The following is a 23,983-nucleotide window of genomic DNA, read 5'->3' on the forward strand; positions in this document are numbered from 1 at the left end:
ATGAAAAAGCCAATTAAAATTTGGGCAAAAAGCCTCATTAGCTCAAGGGTCCCTTCACTCTATGATTAATACTAGTTGCTTGGTCGTCTTAGCAACACCCTTAATGCGTAATGTGCCTTCTCTTATCGGCCTGACTCCCACGGACAGATTCTGACTGACAGACACACAGACAGAATGATAGAGAGATAATGTTGTATACGAATTTTAACCGTCCTGTGTGCATTCAGGGCTGATAAATTTGTAGAATCTGAACCCACGTCCAACACTATTCTCTTGGACGTTGTAAATTACACGCTCAATAACAAATCTCACAGAATTTTGCTATTTCACAATCGGCTGGACTATGTATTTAAACAGCTGCTGTGTGCTGTGAAACTTCAGCTGATCACTGTGAACCGTCTTGTCACAAAATACTTAGAGCGTAACATTGAGTGTAATGGTGTGTCTCTGAAGGATAAAGTGCAAACAGTTTTTTTGTGGCCTCTAAGATAATTTAGGGTTTGTGACACTGCATGTCAACACTTTCTGAGAAAGAAAGCTCCAATTTCCAAATGAGAAATGTTTCTAGAAATGGAAAAAGATTTTTAATAGATTTGTTTTGAAGCTTTAAGGCCTAGGCAAGGTACAAGGACCCGGGTTGTAAATCTTCGCTTTTCAAAAATAAATTGACAAAAATAGAATAAAGAAACTAAAACAACAGACCATCATCCAACATTGCCACATCAAAATTGATTTCCTGTTTTAACATGGACACATTTCCGCACATTGCCTTTTTGGATCACACCTCTAAGAACATCAAGTTCAAGAGTAAAAGAGAGAAATTTCACGCAAACAAACATCGCTAGAGATGAGTGCGATAAGGTGCTAGAAAGCCCAAATTGGGATGTGGGAGGCCAAGCTTGGAGTGAGTAAGGTGCAGAGAACAGTCCGGCTAAATAAAGTACCTCCATTAGGGGACTGGAGGCAAGAGTGCCCGCTCTTCAAATCTGCCTAATGGGCCGACTGGGACTTTCATGTGATAAATGTTGTTTATATTAGGCCTCAGGACCACTACATTACTGTCCTTTAAATGCCTCTTGGCCTAGTTGAAGTTGGGTGTTTCTAAATTCTTGAGGGTCCTCCTATGGAGTGACTGTGGAGAACGGAAAAGGACGGTAATTGAGCAGAAGTAGGTGAAGTAGTGGAGTGTGGAGTGGAAAGTATGTGGCCGGTGTGGTCACCCGAGGGTCCCAAGCAATGTGAGTTTTACCTGAGCTTGGGCTGTTGAGAGCAAACGCTGCCCCCTAAAGGCCTGGCTATGCTACTGCTTGTTGCTCGATCAGGTGTTGACTGATAAACAGTTGCAGGCTAACCAATGTTTCTATTAAAGTAAACAATACGTCAATTATTTCAATCTTTTATCAATGCATTATACTTTTATTCTGTGTTAAAAAGAATGGTTTGCTGATCAAATAGTTTCACCGAATGCAAGTGCATGTTTATTTCCAGACAGGTTTTCCAAACACTCTCCTCCACCCTACTTTTCATTTAAATTTGGAATTCGGAAATTTACATTTCTTTGTATATAATTGTAGAGGTCATTTGCCAAACACATCATTATAAATCATGATTTTTTATGTTTTTCATGTTTTGTGCATTCCACGTTATAGCAATCAAATTGCAGTTACGTTGTTTCGAATAAGTAAAAATAACAAAACATACTGTTTACTAACACAAAACCACAAGGAACATTTTTAAGAACATCATTTTTAAAAACTTAAATTGTAAATTTACCGTCCATTTTTTTAAAGAATGATCAGGACTTTTAAATAATATATGCATTTGGTGGTTGACTTAACTAGACATGACTTAAACTCTCTCTTCAGGGACTCGACACATAATCCTTTCCATCATGTCATGACGCTGTCCATGAGAGGTGCATTGGTACCTTACGAGTGACTGGTTTTGTCTTGCAAAACAATGACTTGGACCCGTGTGTGGCGTAAAAGCTCACCGCCTCACTCCGTTGGGTTATGCGAGAGCACAGCTGCATGGCAGTGTGCCTTCACAGGTCAGCTGACGCCTCAGTTGGCCGCAGAGCAGTATGGATGTGTATACTGATACTATTATGAATCATGAGAGATGAAGCTTTACACATATTTGACAGCAGGGAAAACGGTTTTGGATTCGGCACGCTGCAGTCTGCCTGACTAACAAGGTCTCTTTTGGCTTGCGGTTTCGATTCAGGTGAGATTCTCCTATTCCTGCTGTGTCTCAACAAAAGGATCTGCTCCGGATAAACCAGAAGCACAAGTCAATAAAGAATATGAAGCCCGTCCGCTCTGCGCCGTACACACATTATAACCTCCCAAACTTAATTCAAGTCATGGTTGTTCCATTGGAGAGGCGGTGTTACGTGACAACAGACCACTCAACACCGTTTCCTAAGAAACAAGCGTGTGGTTTCTTGTTTTTAAATATATGATTGTCTTATAAAACCTTGGGGAGGTAGTTGTGCACGAGAGCCAAAAAGTAAAAAGGGAAAAAAATTGTGTTGAAAAGACTGACGATGCAGCCCAGGGAAAGAACCGGAGCACGTGTAAAGCGTAAAAAGCTCATCGCAGTCGATCAGGCAGCCGAAACTTTCAGGCTGGTTTTCCCATCCAACCTGAAGCGTCTGGATCGATTTTTATGTTGTGATACCCCATAGAAAGGCTTTATTGCAAGCAGGTAAAGGGTATTTTTATAGTATAGTATAGGGGAAGATTCAGATTTTTAAAGATGGTGGTATTTCCCATAACAAATGGAAGTAATTAGCCGTTCACAGAAGAAAGTTTGGGAATCAGGTCATTTGGAGCGCCGTGCACTGTTTCTTATACAAGTTTCAGACTTTTGCAATGGACAGTTATGTTTCAAAGGAAGTAGAATTGCAAAAATCCCTGCGGATCGTTGTGATTTGAAATGGTGTGAGAGAGAAAGAGGATCTATAGGCAAAGAGCAGAAACGGGAATAAAAGAGAGAAACAGACACAATGTAGACTTCGGAAAACTCAGACTTAATTAAGAACTGGGAACATGCCAAGCAGACAAAAGTAATTGTTCGAATTTATCTTGGCCAATGCCATTCCCATATGTGCTGACGACATGTTATGATTTAGATTTAGTTATGACATAAACATAGATTGACTTAGATGTGGGAGCAATGCAGCAGGGCCATTATAAACACCCATTCCTTACATAACGATAATATTATATGGTACCTTATGTAAAAATCAGGATCTCTGGATGAATGCGCAAGTAAATCTGTTCAACATATAGAGCACATTCCAAAGGGCGTTGCAAGTGAAATCACTCCGAAACGGCCAGTTGCTTTCGCTTTTTCACACTTAGAAGCCTGTGAAAATCCTAAGCTTTTGCCCATGTTTATCCGCTCAATTAATCGCCCATTTGGCTGTATATGACCCTTAGGAGAGCAATGAAATGTGTCTTTAAATCGATGTATGTGTTGATATTATTTCATATTAGGCCCCTTCCTCTCGGGACTGTGCAGAAATATGCCAAGCCAAATGTTAATGAGTCCCACCTGTAACACTGTGAACACTTTTCGCTCTTTGGCACTTGTCTAAATCTAAGGATATAACCATATAAATCGTACAAATATGCATACATCCACATGGAAGACAGGACTCATCAGGGTTTCATTGGTAAATTGCTAATATGATGTAAAAAATCCCCATGAAAATGTATGAATATATTGCATAATATATAGGTCTAAACCGCTTCAATTTTGTATTGTTTTTCTGAATTGACTATTTATTGACAATTTAAAATGATCCTTTACATTTTTTTATTGTTAGGGTGACTGTGCCAGTCCTGAGATGTGTTTTTGCTCAATTTCAAGAGACCTCGATCTGGAATGGAGTTTCTAATTAATTTCATGTAATAAATAAATCTCTTTATTTTCAGCTAGTCATCTATCTATCGGTTTTAAAATAAATAGGTTTGTTTATTTTACACATGGTTTTATAGTATTACATATGTGGGGTCTGACAGAAAATCTTATGGAATGTCAGTAAATTGTTTGCCCAAGGGTTTCCTCTCCATGTGATGGAGATTTCTTTGCATAATCAGATCTAACTAATAATTCCACCTTTAATCTTGCCGCAAACGGAAAACATGCAGTTACGTATATCTGCAAGGATTTAGTTGGGACTTTAGTGCAAGCTGAGCAAAGAACCGCTTAACTTTCTAACCTTACCTCTCAGGTGGGTTCCCGCCCCTTGCAGCCTCTCCTTCCAGAGCGACATCTGACTTCCAGCTAGAAATTTGGATCTCTGGAAAAAAGCACTTTCCCCTCACAATAAGGTGAATGGCAGTCAGCATCGTTGTCACTAATTTGGCAATCCCATGATGCTTATTCCTGAGTTTCGTATGAGCTTGTGCTGAAAGATAGACTGTTTATTGGCCTCGTTCAAAGAAGATTAAGTTACAACTAAGGTTTCATTAGCATTAAATCACAGTGCAAGCCATCCACCCCCAGCAGGACAGTGCTTTTCTTTTAGCCCCCAAGCTGGTATTCCACTGGTCTGTGGGGGGGGGGCGGGCTTTTCAGATTGACTGAATGCTTGAGATCGCTGGCTCTTGTCCTTCAGGGTCTTTTTGCCTTCAGTAAGACTTAGCTCTTAATTGTGTGACTAAACCAATTGTTCTCTTAATTGATGCCACTTAACCTCTTCAGCGGACTCCCCTCAGGTGTGCCACAGGTGAGTTCCCTGAGTCCCATGCAGAACCTGACAAGTGACGTCAAGCGACGATGCTTGTAATAACATTTTAAGATGATATTGAATTTCCTTTACGATGGAGTAGTTTTGACCGTTGTTCAAGATCAAGAAAAGGAATACAATCCTTTCGATCTCAAGGTATATACAGGACTTGAATTTAGACAAAAATGTGACAAAATATTAATGTACTTTTTTTATTACAATGTAAACTTATATTTAAAAAGGGTTTTGAAAAGTGTTTGGACTAAATAATGAAGAAATGCAGCCAATAAGAGTCCAGCACAGATCATGACATAAAAAAATGGGTCACACTTTCCTTGAAGCATGTATGTATAATGCATTAAAAAAGTAGTTTTAAAGCATTGTGATGCACCTTTTAATGCATTTTATACGTCTTATAAATAATTGTTATTACTGTGACTATATATTATAATACTTAGCAATTTATTGTTACACTACACATTTTAAATTGGTTATATTTCTTAACAACTACATATAAAGAATTACAACACACATTATGAAGAATTACAATGCATTTTACCCTTTAATAACTCTTTATAATGCTTCATAAATACATGCTTCAAGGAAAGTGTTACCAAAAAAATGTCCCAGGGTAACATGCATTTTTTCCCTTTTGTTTTATTACTATTTATTTCCCATAGTAAATTATGTTCTTACAATTTATTTATTACTAAGAAGACTGAGCAAGTGATTAGCCAGTTGTTTATCATGAACATAATAAAGGCACTACACCTTTTGTCGTAACATGTGTGAGAATAAAAATGAGACCTATAAACGTAACATAACCAATTAAAGTTGTATTCTTGTGAATTTCCTTTCAGCTAGAAGCGATATAAAGCCTCATCTTACTGGCTGTTGCCATAATAGGCCATAACATGAATTGGCTGCTCGTAAATATAAATATTTGAATATGAACCTGCACACAGGGAAATGACCCTGTGAAAAAGCCGAGGCAAAATTCCCTCCACAGAATTTACGACTGCTAGGGGTATAGCCAATACTTTTATTGTGGTCTTACAGTAGATCTGGTCAATGGTACATGAATGCCAGAAGCAATGAGGACTATAGGGTTGCAGGAGAGAAAAATGGATTTTATATTTCCACGTCTTTTTTCTGACCCTCTGAAGTAGTACTTTATGGCTGACAAATCTTCCGTCAGTTTCCCTTAGTTTCCCATTAATTTATTGTCACAGAATGCGCCGGGCAGCAAGGCGGCTTTGAAGAGCCCGTTTCCTTAAAATCCTGGAGCACCTGTGAAACCGTTTCATTCTCGGAGTGGCATTTCAACATTAATTCCTCATTTTGACGAATTCACAGGCCCACGGTGTACCGCGGGGTGGAGGTGCAGGAACCCCGAGCTCAAGTGAGATGTTCCAGAAAGAAACGCCCTCCGACGGAACGGAAAAAAGGTTGTTCTCACCTGAAGCAGCCATTTGTCTTGGCGTTTGCCCAGCGCTAAACCGCTGTGTATGTTTCTATGGTCTCGGCGGACCTGAATGTGCACCTCAACCACTTAATGTGGAAGGAGAACCGAAGATCCCCGTAATAATCTTGAAATTGTGAAACCACACCATTTCCTCACACATGAGGCTAACATGAGAAAAGCACATTTCCTTAAGCTCTGGCCATTCAATACTGTCGTGAGAATGCCAACTCATCAGCCAGACTCACAGTTAATCACACGGGGGTATATGATGAGGTACTTGACCTCAATGAGGTTGCGTGTCTAAAAAAAATTTGACCCACGACCACAAAACCAGTCATAAGGTTCAATTTGTTGAAATTGAGATTTATACATTATCTGAAAGCTGAATAAATAAGCTTACCATTGATGCGTGGTTTAGAACAACATTTGGCCAACTATTTGAAAATCTGGAATCTGAGGCTGAAAATCACCTTCAAAGTTGTCCGTCAGAGACGGTGTAGCAGGCTCTCTATCGACTTACCGCTGTTATGACATTGTGGAGAGTAGATGAGCTCAAAAGCAGAAATTCTAAGCTTTACTTACATATCAAACTTGAGTGGGCAATTCCCAAAAAGCGGGTATCAACGAGACAAGTTTGTCGGCTAGAAAAAGTTTTGATCTATACGGTACAACATTTACAAAATATCTTCATGGAACGAGATCTTTTAGGGCTGTCAAACGATTAATCGTGATCAATCGCATCCAGAATAAAAGTTTGTTTATTATATATGTATGTGTACTGTGCATATTCATTTTGTATAAATAAACACAAAAAAACACCTAGATGTATATATATTGAGAAAATGTTTAGATGTATTTATTTATATTTACCAATAATTTAAATTATATACATATATAAGCAATTTTTGTTTATATTTGATATTTTTCTGACATATGTACATGTATGTGTAGGTGTTTATAAATACAATAAGAATATGCACAGTATACATACATACTGTATATTATACACAAAATTTCATTCTGGATGCGATTAATCGTTTGTCAGCGCTATATCCTAATGATTTTCGGCTAAAAGAAAAATGTATAATTTTGACCCATAAAATGTATTGTCGGCTATCGCTACAAATATACCAGTTTTACTTATGACTGGTTTATAAATACAAAATGAATATGCACGTTAAACAGACATATGATGTTAACACAAACTCTTATTCTGGATGCGATTAATCACGATTAATCGTTTGACAGCCCTATATTCTAATGATTTTCGCCTAAAAGAAAAATGAATAATTTTGACCCAATATACCCGTGTTACTTATGACTGGTTCTGTGGTCCAGGGTCACAAATACTGGAATCACAGATCCGTGCCGTGTAGCTTAAACGCCTCATCTGTTTAAACCTAAAGGTGACTGTCACAACCCTGAGGGCTTGACCCGATCCGTATCTGATAAAATTCAAGGGCTAATCCCTCGTCTTGTTGCTCACCTGCACGGCAACAAGATGGAAAAGGTTGACACATTCCTCGCGCCTCATTTGAGAGAACGGGATAGAGCCGGATTACAGGCTGCTTTTGAGACAAGCCATCGCACAACCGGAAAATACAAAAATACCTGAAAAAAAAGAATGTTGGGAGCTTCTCCAGGATAGAAAACTCTCAGGAGAACTTCCTGGATCATAACTTGGGATTAAACTCATGTCGCTGACACAAAGAAGGCTCTGCTAATTTATGGGAGGGATTTACCTGTGAGGCCATAGTTGCATAAGGAGGGGATGGTCTGTGTTGGTCCTCTCTGATTAACTGTAAGTGGATGCAAGGTCCACATGTTATCACAACCATATGGGGTGTAGGTTACGAACATTACAATTTAGTGTCGGTTTGACCTTTAGAAAGCATGTCCTTGAATCACCACTGCTGTGGAGTGTGACACATAATTGCAGATCCGAGTTTGTTGTTATTGCAGAGGCATGATAACATACCGTATACACTATATGTTTGTAACCAAACAACATTGGACACCATTGACTTCTTTTGTATGGACATGACACCACTGAGACATTTCTTGAAATATCCTCCTGTGTGTTCCACAGAAGAGTCATGCAAGTTTTGAACAACGTGAGGGTGAATAAATGAAAGAAATGTTATTTTTGGGTGAACTGTTCTTTCGAAAAGTACATAAACTGTACATTTTATACGAGAACATCTTTTATTTGATAAAATATGTAAACCAGGATTTCTTTTAGTAAATCATTTGTTTACCATAGTGTTTGAAAGGACACGTGGGTAAATAAATGACGACACAAATCTTCTTTTTGTTTGCAGCTGAATGTGTTCTTCAGTCACTCTGCAGTTCAGAATATATATGTGGATTTAGCAGTTCACTGGAACATGTGTGAGAAGAGAAGGGTGGAGTTGGACCCTGAAGCGGTGTGTGATCAGACCACTGATCGTGACTGAGCGGTGAGGCCCCGGCAAGGTGGGTCCCAGGCCTGCAGCGAGGTCCTGGGGAGTCATTCCGAATGCTGTCCATGACATAGCACCGGCTGATGTGTGCGTGGTGTGCGTGCTCTCCTGCTCTCCTCACCCGGCCTGTCTCACCTCTGCCGCAATGGAAGTGCTGGAGTTTTGACAGCTGGGTTTGGAGCGCTCTGATGGCGGTCTGGGGGAAAAGGGCGTGTGCTCGACATATGTGTGAGCTTGTGTGCACTTTCACATCAGGTGTATGTGGATTTCTTGTGTGAAACTGTCTAATAATGTTGTCTTTTTGACTTACAAAAGGCTGATGATTTGAATGTGTTTTTCCCCACAAATAACGTTAAGATTCAAGATTGCATTTGTCACACAGTTATATAAATATTGCACTGGAATGAATTCAAACTCCTATAATATGAGATAAAACTAACATATAAGGTAGGCCTAAGTACAAGATAAAGCTGAGGTGACGTAGGAATAAAACAAACAAAAATATACTAAATCTTAAGTATATATTTCTAATTAAAATGTAAGGAGTGGGAAGAAATGAAAAGGATGTTGTAATTATGATAATGGTAAATATGTATTAACATTTATATATTTATTTTAATGATATAAGGACAACATAAAATTTGTTATAATACATTTATTCTATATTATTCTTTATTTTTTATATATTATTTCACAAAAGGAGCAAAGAGGATTTTTTAAAGATGAACGAGACTATATATTATGTTAAAAAAATGCTTTCACATGCACTTTTGTAATATGACATGACAATTAACAGTGATCTTTATTAATTAATAACTTACTTATTAAAATTCAATAACTTTTGCGGAAATCCAAATGTGAAGTTTGACCTAGGAAGTAAGTCTCTACACATGTTTGTGCTTTTAAAGTTTTATAATCACTTACGTTGGTTGAACACTTTGCACACCTCAGACCGATGCTTAACCTTGTCAAACAAAATGTTTTAAAATACGTTGGCACATACTCCTCCAGAACAACTCATATGTTCTATTGGCAATTCTGTTGGATTCAACTCCACCATTTATGCTATAGACAGGGTGGAGATGTGAAGTTTGTGCATGCACGTTTGTAGTACGTGTGTATGAGCCGGGGTTGTGGGGGAAGTTACAGTACTGTGCATCGCCCTCATCAACGGGGCTGGAGCTTTGGGAATAAAGCTGGAATGTGGACTGAGTGGGGGCTGGCGGGCGGCTCAGCCCTGTTGGGTTGCAGCGAGCACGGCCTGGCTGGCCACATGAGTCTCAGCTGATCCAATGTGAACCACGACAGCGATCTCAAGGCCGACAAACCCTGCCACCTGCAGTACAGGAGACATCCTCTCCGTATAGAGAAGATTAAAGTCAACCTCCAATCGTCATATCAGTGCTAAGGATCTAAAAATGCCATCTAACCTTGAAGTGAAATCTATATTTGCACAAAATACATAACTGCACTTGACGTCAGCCAGATGTTGGCAAAGTGCAGATGGCCAATAAACTTGCTTATGAGGTCAACACAACTCAATTGAGTTGTATTTCAGCAAACACTGTATGCACATGATGTATTAAGAAGGCAAATTGCCTTATTGTTTTTATTGGCAGGGACGGGCTCTTTCACAGCTGTGAATTCAAACAGACGGAAGAGTTTTGGAGGAAGGTGAATCGGTCTTACGGCACGCCAGGCACCTGTGCAGCAAACAAGTCGTGTTCCCGCAGTGTTACCGTAACAATGTTGCACGTTTTTCCGTCAGCGCGCATTCGCCTCTGATGATTTCTCGCCAAGCAATAAAACCTTCACACCTTCCTAAGTGCTTTATGGCACTGGTACCTTGACTCTAGTTTACAGACCAAACACTGTTTCTTATCAGCAAAGCTGACACAGGAATGAGGACCAGGAAACAATTCTGTCCCACCGAGGAGGAATGCGGTGACATACCTCTTGTTTTGCTAATTTACTGTAAGGAAAGGTTAGCTAATAATTACTCTGACCTTAACATCATTACAGAAGATTACCTTCATTAGAAAGACTTGTGTTGTTCCATCTTTTGGCTAAGCCAATAAAACCTCTGAAAAAGGCATGTCGGGCTGTGTTCTTGCTTTTCACATGTGTCCTGTGGGAAGGAAAGTGAATCAACGTTGAACCTACTTTGTTTCTTTTTTCCTGCTGTTTTTCAGGATGGTCATAACCTTAGGTGGTTGCTCTCTCGTGGTTGAATCAGGAAGCAGTTCCCCTTTTCCCCCATTTTGCCCAAGAAGCTCATAAAAACACAGGACATCCTGTGGACTTTTAATGACACTGTGCGCATTGTAATGAAATGAGTCAAATAAACACTCCCGGTCATGTCAACCAATAAACAAGCGCAACCTGGGGAAGGGGTGTTTTTATGTATCTTTATCATTCATCCCGTTTTATGTAAAGGTCATTAAATGGTCCACCTGGCGAAGTTTTCCAAGCAAGCAGTGAATAAAACGCCACGAAACCTATGGGTTGATCAATCTTCCGATTATTCTTGGTGCCAGCTGCTTCGCACTCCAAGCTGTGGTTTTGGTCCCAGTGGAGTTTGGCCAGTAGGACTCTGGTGTTGCCACGCCACCAGGTGGTTAATCCATATCATTGCTTGTTTTGCGTGATTTACTGCAACATTTCAGTGTGGAATTTAAAGAAAACAGATGGTTAGATGACAACCCGAAATGACCACATCTTGTAAACTCTCAAGAAAAACATTCGACCACATCAGCAGATATTTCGCAAAACATAATTATATGATTACCATTGATTTGTATCACCAAACAAAAGCAGATGAACAGGATGGTGACTTTAATCTTTCCTCTTTGTGGTTTCGTTGCTCTTGTTTTGACCGTTGGAATATGAGTGAAATGTATTATGCCGGACGGTCAAAAGCCATAATGAAAGTGGCGGATTTGCCAAAACAAGAAACCAAGAGGGTAGATAAAAGATTTTATTTTGCTCTTGTGTTTTAAATTCCTCAAGACGTTTCCAGACACAAGCCATTAAAAAATAATTCCGAAAAAATGAAGGGGCTGCAGAAATCGAGTATTTAATTTCGAACCCGAATCGTTAAAATAACATGCGGTGATATCTTGACTCGGTAGCAGCTGTGGATAATGAAGTGTTGTCTTAATGGCTCTGATAAGAAGGTCATGGTGATAAGTGATGAGAGATTATTGATAAATAGATATCATCTCCAGTCATACATGTCGCATCATCCACGCTCCGAACATTGTAATTTGAGGTGGATACTTCAGGTTTCAAGCTCCATATGTGGAAGTATACTAATGTCTGAATGCCAGAGGTCGTTTGCTCATCAAATTTTGGACGTTTTTTATGATACAAGGGTATGCTAACACCTGGTTCCATGCCAGCTTTTGGACCGGCCAGTTGCTGCGATACACAGGTCATGCACTCTCTCCCCTCCTGCAGTGAGTCTCTTTCAGAGATGATTTACTGCTGCTCCTTCTCCCACTCCCTCATTCTCTTTTGCTATTTTCCTGTTGAGATTCTTCCTCAATTTAGCATCATGCATTGTATGTTTGTGGCCCATGTAACAGCACATGTGTTGCAAGTTCCCACAAGTAAACCGCTGGGGGTTTCTGGGTTGACGAGAGAGGTGAATGTCCCGTGATGGCGGGCTGTCATTGGCAAGTCCCCGTCGCTGCTGTAAATTCAAACGGGGAGGGTGAGATCCCGAAAGACGAAACCTTTTTTTTTGCCCGTGCATCAGCACACAACTCAGGCCAAGACAAGAGAGAAGAGGCAGGCAGTAAATCCATTGGAGTTCACTGATAGCGTTGTTTGCACAGCCCAGCCGCCTCCTTTGATCAAATCGCCGGGGGAGTGGGGGTCGTGTGTCGCTGCCAAAGGTCGGCTATATATTACGCTCCTAAAAGTGATTACTGAAATTCTTAACTGAAAACATTCTGCTGCCAGGGTGTGCCTGAAGCCCCTGCAGCGGCGTCTGGCCCGCTCGGGGGCCTCTCTCCAGCTTTGTCCAGCAAAGGAATCGTCTCTCTGGTTGTGTTTCCTATCATGGGAGGAGGGCCTGAGAGAGCCCCGCTTGGAAACATGCTATCCAATTGCAGCAGCAGTGGGCGAAACCCACAGCTAAAGCTTTAGAGTCAGGAAATATAAATGTGCGCTGCACTTCAAAGGGAGGAACGACAAATTAAGCCGAGTCTTGAAACAAGACAATAAGTGACCTCGCTTCCAAAACAGCATAAACGATGTCTGGTTTGTGTTCACCTCCATGCCCCGGCTTGGAGACACCGAGAAGAAACCAGTCTTTTGTTGAAGGTATTGTTTCAGATAAATGTTCAGTGAATGGTTTTAAGTGGAAACAAAGAAAACGATAAGCTCAGTTAAAGGGGCAGTGCACCACAAAATAAACATAAAAATGGTTTAGATGATGTTGTCATATTACATTCTGAACCTGTATTACTTCCTTATATGAAACACAAGAGTAGAAATTAAAGCGTTGACTTTGGCCTTTTCACCCATAGTATGAAAGTGAATGGACACCAATATTGTCAGGCATTGAAATTCATCTCCCTTTGTGTGCACAGAAGGTTGGAAACAGAGAGTGAGCAAATAGTGACTTTTTGTGTAAGTATTGCCACCTTTTAGTAAGAAGTGGACCAAAGCCTACCTGGCACCTGTAAGGGAATGGAAAACCTTTTTTCTTTCCGAGGAATGGTTAGTGTTGCACGCTCCACGCTCTGGCGTTCAAGTTTGGAAATCCCCAAAAACCTAAGATCCAACTTCATATGTTTCAATTATACTTGGATCTGCTTGTAATACAACAAATAAATCTGCACTTCCACAACATTCCTTCCATAGCTGCTGCAGATTTAAAATGTTGCCGTTGTGGGATAAACAAGAGAAATGTGAAGTCATGCTCAATGAAACTTAATCCACATTTGCTGATCATTACCTAAGATTGCTTTGTGTTAACTTTGGCAGACCTCGGCTTGGCTATTAAATTAAATGGGATGATGTATTTCCTATTATTTGTTATTTGCAATGAGCTACTGAGAGAAGAAGTGAGCGGGAGAGGGAAACAGATAGAGAGAGAGCAAGAATGATGCCTGTTCGACCGGCAGGCACATGCCAGAAACAACAGAGTGCATCTCGCTCTAGAGTCTCATTAGCTGCTGGAAAACAGATCCCAGGAGGCACAATGGGGTGTAAATACATGTAAAACTTCTCAGAGCTGAGGCAGCCTCTGCCAATTTTTCCTTACTCATTCTCAGAGAGGGTGAGCGATGCTTAGCCATACCAATGCAGAGCTGAAGTCCTGCGTCGTAGGTGTCATAAATTCAGGCAATGGAATTCAAAGTACATTTATTGAGTGTAGCATACACCCTGGGAAAGTTCAAAAAACAATGTGCCTTAGAAATCTGATCTATTCTGTATGGGTGTCTTTGATTTGATTACAAAACTAAAAATGTATTCCAAATCAGCTTTAACTTTGACTTTTTCTCTGGTTGTGAAATTTTAGTAACCAATGTTATACGATTTGTCATGTGGTTTTAAATCTGTGTAAATGTTATTTACAGCTGAGACTAAAAAGCACAGAGGGTAGGGGATTCATTATTCTGAAATTTAAGTTAAACTATAAATAGTTCTAAATAGGGAATTCTTTGGAATACTCAATTTATTGCCTCCTACAATGGAAAACAAATTAGGAGAAGTATAATAACTAACAATAACCCTTCCAACACTGTTTGGCCAATATAAATGTAAACAATCAAAGCTCATAGTTGGCATTTTCATATATTTTTTTTCCGTTCCTTTGTGATGCAGAACAAAGCCAACATAACATACATAAATTGGATTACACTAACCATCACAATGCATTGCATGAAGGAACCATATAGAATAATGAAAATAACAACACTTAAAGCGGACTCCATCATGGCTGAGTGGGAGACAGAACAATAATACTTCCAACACTAAAAGCAGTCTCCATCATAAATAAGCTCAAAAATGAAAGTCCAGTGCATGGCTTTCAGGACTTTCTCAACACCGCAAAGCTGTTCTTGAACGAGTTGTGCATTGTGTGAAGGCCACAACTCCCAATTATTTGTAGTTGGGCTCCACCACACTGCTCTCTGTGTTCCTCTTGTAAGAGTTCAACAAACTTCCAGTTTACAGCGGGCCCATCCATTGACAGTGAGAGCATGTTATTCATATTCAGCTCCTTCCTGCACATTTGTAAAAATTCAATGTGCCAAGTGATCCAAATATAATATAATCATTATAATAACAACAACAACAATAATGGTTGTGCTTATATAGCAGAGAGAGAGATCAAAAACATCGATCAAAACCCCTGACACACACACGAATATGCATTCACATATTTACATATTTACACCTAAACAACAATAAAATGGAAACATACACAAACATACACGTGATAATTAACGTTAATCATTATATAATTGGTATATGGGACACTGAATTCAATTCAGTGTTCAGTGAATTCAATTCAGGTTAGTTTTATTACAAACGACATAGTAGTTGCAGAATGCCTTCGTACATTAAAAATGTGAGCTTTGATATTAAAATACTTTATGCAGATAGTACTGATAGTAGAAACAGTACTGGTTATATGCTCTTTTCAAGTCAGTCTACGGTCACTGTGGTCTTTCTATGTGTGTGGCCTATAAATGTAATGGTGAATTTTGCAAACTAAACTAATCATTTTCTATAGGTCTGCTAACTGGTAAAATCATGTATTTTGTGATAAAATACAACATATCTAATGTGTATTTCCAACAAAGTTTGTTTCTGCATCTCTATTTACAGCTCATTAACCCTTATGTGAATGTTAACTGTTGCTATGGCATTAAGTGACAGTCTAACGTTACGTTAGCAGCTACATCTGCCCAACATCCCACAAAATCACAATTCGGCATATTTAAACAATATAAACCACATCTACCAACAGTTACAACTCTGAGCTTATGTGTTGTTACCTGTTAGATTGTCAAAGTGACCATAGAGCTGTGACTTGACTGGAGCACATAACCAGTCCTCTGCCCGGAGTGGGCACACTGAGCACCGGGGAAATATTGGTGTTTACACCGCTAGCATATGAGCTTTAAACCGCACTAACGTTACTCAATTTTGCACATACATAAAATGAACAATAGTATGGGATTTCAAACACAATCTTAACGTTACTTACATTGAAAGGACTCAACATGTCCTCAGCTCTCCTGTAGCTCATTGGTAAGAGCATTGCGTTAACAACGTAAGGTTGTGGGTTTGATCCCAAGGCATTGCAAATACCCATGTAAAATGTATAGGATAAAGCAATGTAAGTCACTTTGGATTAAAAGCGTCTGCCAAATGCCTTAATGTAATGTTAATATAATGTAATGAACTCCGACACATAGTAGAGGGAGATGACGTGGTTTGTTCCAATTCTCATCATCAGTAGTCCAGAATCGCAAATGAAGGTCCATTTGTTTGCTTTTTGTCGTTTTATTCATATTTTCGTCAAACATGACAACATGGTTTCACACTAACGCTGCACGCTAGCTCCTTCTTGATGAATGAAGCGATGCCATATTTGGCGACATATGCCGTTTTATTTTCACCACAGGTGAATGACTTTGCAAGCTGCGAATCGGGAACATGGCAGAACATGAACATGTCATCGTTAGATTTAAATTAATTGTGCCTCGTCACAGTATGGAGAACCCACAGTACCTCTGCCTTTTGGGTGACTGGTGGTGAAATGAGAGGTGGCGTCTGAACTTGTAACGTGGTACAAAAAATTAATACCTACAGGTAAATTTAAGACAATTTAAGACCTTAATTACCCGGATTTTAATTTAAGCCATTTTAAGACTTTTTAATGACCCGCGGGAACCCTGTAGCAATATGGACTATTTATATTCCATATAAAGCTTGCGGTGGAACTTTCTGCACTACAACAAAAACTTTTAAAACAATTAACCAATTTAAATGGACTTCTGAGATGGGTCCTTTTAAATGAATAATGCTGAACAAATTAAAATATGTACAAACATGATCAAGTTTTATTAGCAGTAACAAAAATACACAATGAAGAGCAAAATCACATCAAACAGTTCAACCAATTTATGGTTTGGCTTAACTGTTGGCATAATTTCAATACAAAAACGGCAGATACTCTCAGAGTAAACCCAGATGTCGAGCATTATGTAGAATGCTGGGCAAGGAAGGCTCTAATTCTCTGTAGTAACTCTTTTTTGACACTGTCAGGCACGAGGGCTAAGAAACAAAAGAAAATTGAACACAATTGTGAGTGAACAAAGACAAACATTTGGGTGCTTCATTCATTTTATATGTTCGACAATTTGTCAAATAATCTGTTCAATATGATGCCAAGTTAATAGCAGCCTACCTCTTCCTTTGGGGGTAACTCCAGCAACCAAGTCCTCCACAGTTACATTCTCAATTCCTTTCTCCTTAATCACGTCTGCGAAACCAAATAAACAATGCTATTTACCTTAGAAGAATATGCGGTACTCACAAGAGATAACATTAGTACTCCTACCTTTGCACAACGCTTTAAGCTGGTCTCTCCAGCCACACTCAATGAGCTTGGCACGGAGCAGCTCCTTTAACCTGAACCATAATAATAATTCATGTGATTTACACAGGGCTGAAATTCAACCTATATACACAAAATGTGTCTAAAGCCAGTTTTCTGTAGACAGCAATTTTAGATCATAAGTTTGAAACTAGATGCCTAAAATGTACGTAGGCTAAGTTCTCACAAGGTTCTTAAACACAGCCACAGTAAAATTGCGATGATAAGGACTCACCTCTCCCTCTCACCCATCTCAATTAACTTCTGATTAATGGCAGCCCTCATTTGTGATTCTTTACTCATATTATTCTGAAAAGAAAAACGGTTAAATGTGAAGTCGAGCTCAAAATTACAGTGCCACAAACAATGGGTGTGCCTACGCAAAAAAACACTATTAAATATCCACATCTCTCTAATGTACTTTAAGTAATAAGAAACACGGCTCATAAAAGGCCATGTTCATTCATACTAAATACATTTGGCCAAATACACAAATTAATAGATCCTAAATGTCAATCTTGAAGCTGCTGCTCGAGCGACGAGCAAATGTGAGAAAGCACTTTACTAAGCAGAAGCATTACATTAAGTTATCGTTGTGATTAGTATATTTAAAACAAGGTCATTTCAAATAAAAGTACCAAACAAAGATGAAAATACGCATAATGTTCCGATCGGCGTGTCTCGATTTCGCTCTGCTGTTGTTGTAGCCGGTCGTTCCGCACAGCGTTTAACTTCCCCACAGAAACACGCGTCACGGCCAAAGGTTCCTACGTGAGAGTTCCTACGCAAGTGCGTTTGACATCACGCGATGCTCCGCAGACTGTTTGGCGTATGACATCAAAAAGCATGTCATACTTCTTTCTTATACATCAGACGACATGTATAATAAACCATTTTAACACTTTAAATTCTTTAACACCTTAAAAACGGTAACGTTTGATGTATGCATTGACGTAATTACGGTAACCAAGCACGAGGAGACATTTATGGATTGTGGACGTTTTGTGGAGGCTAACGTTACTGTATGCTGCTGTAAATAGATAAATTTTGCCAGAGCATTGTACAAGTATATAAGTGAACGAGGGCGCTAACACATGCTTGTAATATAAATGAAACATCTATTTAAATGTCACATCTCTTCCCTGTTTGTAGGTAACGTGAACCACAAGGTGGCGATGTTGCATTAGAAAGCAGAATGAAATGCACAGGTGCATTGGGACTTCGTCTTGGAACAGGTGAGTGGTTTTGGTTCAGAAATCAACTATTTAATACGCAATGACAACAGACCCTCACACAAAACATAATACTCGGGGTTTCTTTAGAGATTCCGTGATTTACGAGAAACTTCTTTTTTACACAAAGAACAAAAATGTCAATTCTATTCGAATTTGCAATAGTAGACGCGATCATGGATGAAATCAAATAACGTTTACATGCATTATTTTTAAACAGAGAAGAGTGCATTTCATATTTTGTCTATGGATATTATTAAGAGACAGCTTTTATTACGTTATTTTCACAGTGTCACGCTAAATATTCCCATCACACGCGTAGTTACGTTTTTGTAAAGTGTATATTTTATTGCCAAACGTTTTTTGACGTTTATAATTTGATAACTGTTAATATGTTCCTAAAAGTTTTACCTCGTAATAGTAGAACTTGGTATAGACCACTTTGCAGTTTGTAAAATCACTTCCGGTTTCAGAAGCACTTCCGGTTTTAGTTTTTATTGATTTATTATTCGTTTTTCTATCTTACTTATATGATCAAGGCGTAGAGATATTTGTTTAACATTTTCAATGTGTTATAAGTATTGGATTGGTTGTATTTTGTTCAAACGATTGTGTAACTAGGAAGTTCTTCAGGACCTTACATCATCCGATGAGGTCTATTTTAAAAGTAACCTTTTAATAACATCTTGATGCAGTTCATTTATGTTTCTTAAAACTATTATTTGTTATACGTGGCTGTTTCTAAATGTATGTGCTTGTCTTACAAATTCCCCACCAATTACGTATTGGGGTATATTGTAACAAACTTCCAATCAATGATGTTAATTTGAAAGTTGTAAGACCAAGGCTCTTTGGACAAAAAGTATACATCTAAATTGTACTTTGGAAAGCATGAATTGATGAATCCATTAGGGGTGTCATAAACTGCTAAGAGTATGGCATTGTGCTTTTTTAAGGGGCCTTATTATACTTGATTTGAAGACCCCATGACAGTCTATTACCATGGATTTGTACTTTAATTAAACACTGCTGAGCTCCTGGATGCCTCGTGGTTTTTAATTGCCTACTGTTTGTGTTCTGAACTTCACAATCCCTGTGGAGAAAGGCCCATGTTGTCTCATGCTCAGAGCAATACAAACATTTCAAATACATTTTTATATTAGAATAAATAATTATGAAAACTTTGTATTTGTGTGTTGAGCTACATATGTTTGTTAAAGTTAAGAACTGTGGTCATGAGACGGAAGGATGGGCAAGCGTTCAAGTGGAAACGTCTTGTTCTGACAGCGTGATTGATGGCTTACGGTGTCTATTATTGAGTGTCTCTTCAAAATGAGAGAGAAAAGAATGAGAAGATTGATCTTATTCACCTCCAGAAACAGCTCGGAAACTGACAGTCCAAGACATTTCTAGAGCGTGCCTGTTTAGTCTCTCCGGCAAACTTTTTATGACCTGTTGAAATATGATGTGTTTATGTTGATGTCGAACATAATCTGCCAGTGTTTTTAATGCTTGAGGATTTATAATTATCTATCACAGTTTTGTAAGTGATGGGAGGAGAGTATTTAGAGAGCAGCCATTTTTTTCATCCGCTAACCATTACCAGTGAAGTGTGCAGACGCTGACACAAGCAGAGGAATTCTTTGAGATCTCTAATGGATATTCTTAACGGATGAACAGCGACAGCCTCATCAGTCGCTGCTATTCTGAGATGTGTCTGAATAAACAGGTTCAAACCACTGAAAACTCAATGGCTTTAATGGGTTGAAGGAAAAAACATGTCTAAATATGAAGCCCCTGGAAAACGGCAAACTGGTGGTAGCACTTTTTTGAGTGGTTAGAGAGATCGTTGATTACGATTTTATCATTTCAAGAAGTTTCTCCAGGCTGTGATTGTGTCTATAGAAGGATGTTGCGGTGATTCACAGATTCTCTTCCTACCACTGCAGATCTAGCACTTACAGTACATTACTAATGACCGGCAACTTCACGGCCGCCATTTAATTCTACAAGAACCAGTGCCATTTGCTTTTGTCGTATAATCAAGACGTCACAGAGGAAATCGTGATCTGGCTTTGCATTATTTATAGAACCATTACAGGGTGACTAATGCTGTTTAAGGGGATCAGATGTTAATGGGAACGTTCTGCTTTTTAGGTTTTAATGTTCGTTGTTTTGCGTTTAGCGTACTCAGACTGGGCTATGTAATGTCAGTTTTTTCTGCATATTTTCATGGGGTTTATTTCTTAGTCTGACTCTCTTGGACCTTGTCAGTATTTTATTGTACAAATATTGTTAGCTCTTGAATGGGAGTTTACTTGCAATGGGTATTTTGCGTGGCTTTGAATACAAGTATGCACTAAATCATGATCTGACTACATTTAAATTGAATAATATTCACACATTGACACCATCTTGTGGAACAACCTGGAAGTTGGTGTCATTCTTAAAGGTGTAATAAGTATTTAAAACAGGATTGCAAATCTCAGTAGCTCTATTTCTAAAAGGTCAAAACCTGCAGGCTTAATATGGCACTTAACGCAGGTTCAAAAGTTTCCCTAATCAATACTGACAAATACTGTGAGACCTGTCAAAAAATGTATGTGTTCTGTTAAAAATTTTGAAGAATGTGACGCAAACAGTTCTGGTGCACATTTGATTACCATTGTAGTTTTTCCTACTATAGTAGTCAACGGTGGGCAAGAACTGTATGGTCACAAGTAGGGATGTACGATATGTACATTTTGGCCGATAACGATAACCAATAATTCTTGAACATTGGAAGCTTATAACCGATATATTGGCCGATAAACAGTATCTAAATATTAATATAACATTTTCTGACACTGAAAATATTTTTTCCCCCTGAAAATCATGTAGCAAGCCTACTTTACACTTATTAAAGAATCTTTAACTTTTAAACATTTCTTTATTTAATAAACAAATTAAAGATTTTCTTCCAGAGCAACCCAGAATGGTGTTCTCAATAGCCAGAAGTCTAACAGGATTCAAAAAAGCATTCAGACAGCAATCGGCCTCAAACAATACGCTTTTGTATGAATATACTTTAATATAATTATAATTCACACATTCATAAATATCTACATACTACATTAACAATGTTTTGCTAATAACAGTAAGTTAATTATAGTGACAGAAAGACAGTACTACTGTATTTCAACTGTGAGCAGTGTGCAGCTAGAGGGGAAAACGAGAGGAAATGATTCATAATTTATCAGGTATAATATATCTAAATTTTATTATAACGATATGGCCGATCATTTATCATGCATCTCTAGTTACAAGTATTCTTCCAAATATCTTTCTCTGTGTTCATCAGAACAAAGAAATGTATACAGATTTTGAGCAACTCGGGGTAGGTCAGTAATGACAGTATTTTTTTGGGGGGGGTGAACTGTCCCTTTCAGTGTTCGGTAAATTACTCTAAAAAAATAATTTACTAGTTACTAATTACATATTGAATAGTGTGATAAGATTACTGTAAAAATGACTCTCTCCAAAAAGTATTTCATTACTTTCTATATCCTACATCAACCTTGATGAGTTAAGTGATTCAAGGATAGACATGAAACTGCTCTTTTAATTCATTCAAATAAATGATATAAAACTACAAAAAGTAATATTATTAACTGATCTAAGTATAACAAATGTGAGAATTATACATTAAAGCACAGATATTAAAGTTAGACTTTGAATTTTGATGTCAATTCCACTATTGCACAGACAAATATTACACAAAGTATTTAGTTTAATTACATCAGAAGTAACTGTAATTAAATTACAGAAAAAATCAGAGTAATCCCTTATTTTTCAAAGGAAAAGTAATTTAATTACAGTAACTTAGTTACTAGTTGCACTCAATACTTGTCCCTTTAAGTATCGTTACTTGTTTAAGTATTTTAATAGAGCTGTGGCAGCCCTGTCCCTGCTTCTGCACATTTCGGGTCGCATGTGTTTGTCAGATTTCAATAGTGTGATTAACCCAGTGAAATAAATTATCCTCAAGTCTTTTTGCCTGTGCTCATTAACTGATGTTGTTGGAGAGACGTCCTCTAGAGAGCAAGAGAGATCATGAGAGAGCTGAGGATGAAGAGAGAAAGACCAAAGATTTAGGGCTCAGGTGGGAACACTTAAGTGCTGGGAATGTGTCCTGCTCATCAACACGTGTTCGCTCCAGCTTTAATCCGTGATGAACTGGTTTGGTGCAGATACGCTTGGTGAGGTGCGGAGCATGCAGTGGCATTCATTTCCTGATTAGAAGCTGCTGTGGCAAATGGTGATTGTGCCATTGATTAAATCTTGTTTAAGGTTTACAAAGAAAAATGTTGCAAGTGCATCCCTCCGGGGAAGGCACACGGTACTCTCGTGCCTGACATCAGGACCGTCAATGACCGCCAATTCCTGGGGTTCATTAACGGGAAATCAGCATGCGTTCCATATCCTGCTACTCCAGTCTAACACTTATCCCATAACATCCCCATCTGGTTGACCTAAACAGAAGCACAACACATTAGGTTTGCTTTTTCACTCCCTTGTGTGCTTTATGTCTATACTTAGCAGCTAATCTCAACACCACAAATGGGTTTCCCTCAGTGACCACCTGAGGTGAGATGCTTGCCTAAATTTGTATCATTGTTGTTGTAGTCAGAAACAAATGTATAATACAATGTAATGTAAGTCGCTTTGGATAAAAGCGTCTGCCAAATGCATAAATGTAAATGCATGTTTAATGAAGTTAGCCAACATTGAATTTGAAATGAGGTACTCTGTTGGGTTGATAGAAATGCTGCAAATAAATCAATAGGCAAATATTGGTGCAGAAGAGAGGGAATTTATGAGGGCAGCGTCCGCCCTGGTATTTAATCACCGGAAGGGCTGATTTAAAGCGTCGGCAACACTGCTTTATGCCATAAATATAGAAGATGTACAATAAATTGAGGTGAGAACTCTTTTAGGTTTACTGTATGTGTGTTTTCACTGACCATTTCAGTCAGTAGTCGGTAGTCTTGGTATCTTGTGGGTGCAGTAAGCTTATTTTCAATATTTTAATATTTCTGTGTTCTACATATTAACATATTTTAACTATGCTTACTTCTCGTCTCAATTTTTCAAATGTAGCAATATTAAGGAGAAGTGTTTTGTAGCTTTTTAAGCCTGAGAGCATCAGACTTGAAAAACGTGACCATATAGCGGTATCTAGGGGTGAGGTTGCGAATTGCAATCAATGGTTCAGTCCACCGCTCACCCCTCCCTTTCGAGGCACTACGGTTGCTGACACAGGACAAGGATGTCATCACATTTCACTTCTTTTAGGACTTTGCAGTTGTCTTTCTTAAACCCTTGTCAATTTAGTTTCCTGAAGGAACGATTTCGTTTGTATAGTTGGATGAGATTTTTGGGTGTAAATAAATATGTGGATGAATAAAAATGTACACACAG

At 38.6% G+C, this 23,983-nt stretch overlaps 1 protein-coding gene across 1 annotated transcript; it reads right to left on the reverse strand.

The window, feature by feature from the left end:
* Positions 1-16,733: 16,733 nt before the first annotated feature.
* eny2 (ENY2 transcription and export complex 2 subunit) lies at positions 16,734-18,048 on the reverse strand. Its single transcript, XM_056762912.1, has 5 exons — positions 17,930-18,048; positions 17,527-17,600; positions 17,256-17,326; positions 17,103-17,177; positions 16,734-16,969 (listed from the first exon to the last, which is right to left on the reverse strand). The coding sequence occupies exons 2-5, from the start codon at positions 17,592-17,594 to the stop codon at positions 16,896-16,898; spliced, it is 288 nt and encodes a 95-aa protein (XP_056618890.1). The 5' UTR covers positions 17,595-17,600; positions 17,930-18,048; the 3' UTR covers positions 16,734-16,895.
* Between the last annotated feature and the right edge of the window lie 5,935 nt (positions 18,049-23,983).

This window comes from Triplophysa dalaica, chromosome 12 (genome assembly GCF_015846415.1).
Source record: "Triplophysa dalaica isolate WHDGS20190420 chromosome 12, ASM1584641v1, whole genome shotgun sequence".
Lineage (NCBI taxonomy): Eukaryota > Metazoa > Chordata > Actinopteri > Cypriniformes > Nemacheilidae > Triplophysa > Triplophysa dalaica.

What these genes read in the sequence shown, in the direction of transcription:
- eny2 (XM_056762912.1), bottom strand. Translation starts at nt 17,594, where the DNA reads ATGAGTAAAGAATCACAAATGAGGGCTGCCATTAATCAGAAGTTAATT. An exon ending in GCTTAAAGCGTTGTGCAAAG is followed by an intron (nt 17,178 to 17,255) that starts GTAGGAGTACTA and finishes TTGGTTTCGCAG; the next exon opens with ACGTGATTAAGGAGAAAGGA. An exon ending in AGTTACCCCCAAAGGAAGAG is followed by an intron (nt 16,970 to 17,102) that starts GTAGGCTGCTAT and finishes TTTGTTTCTTAG; the next exon opens with CCCTCGTGCCTGACAGTGTC.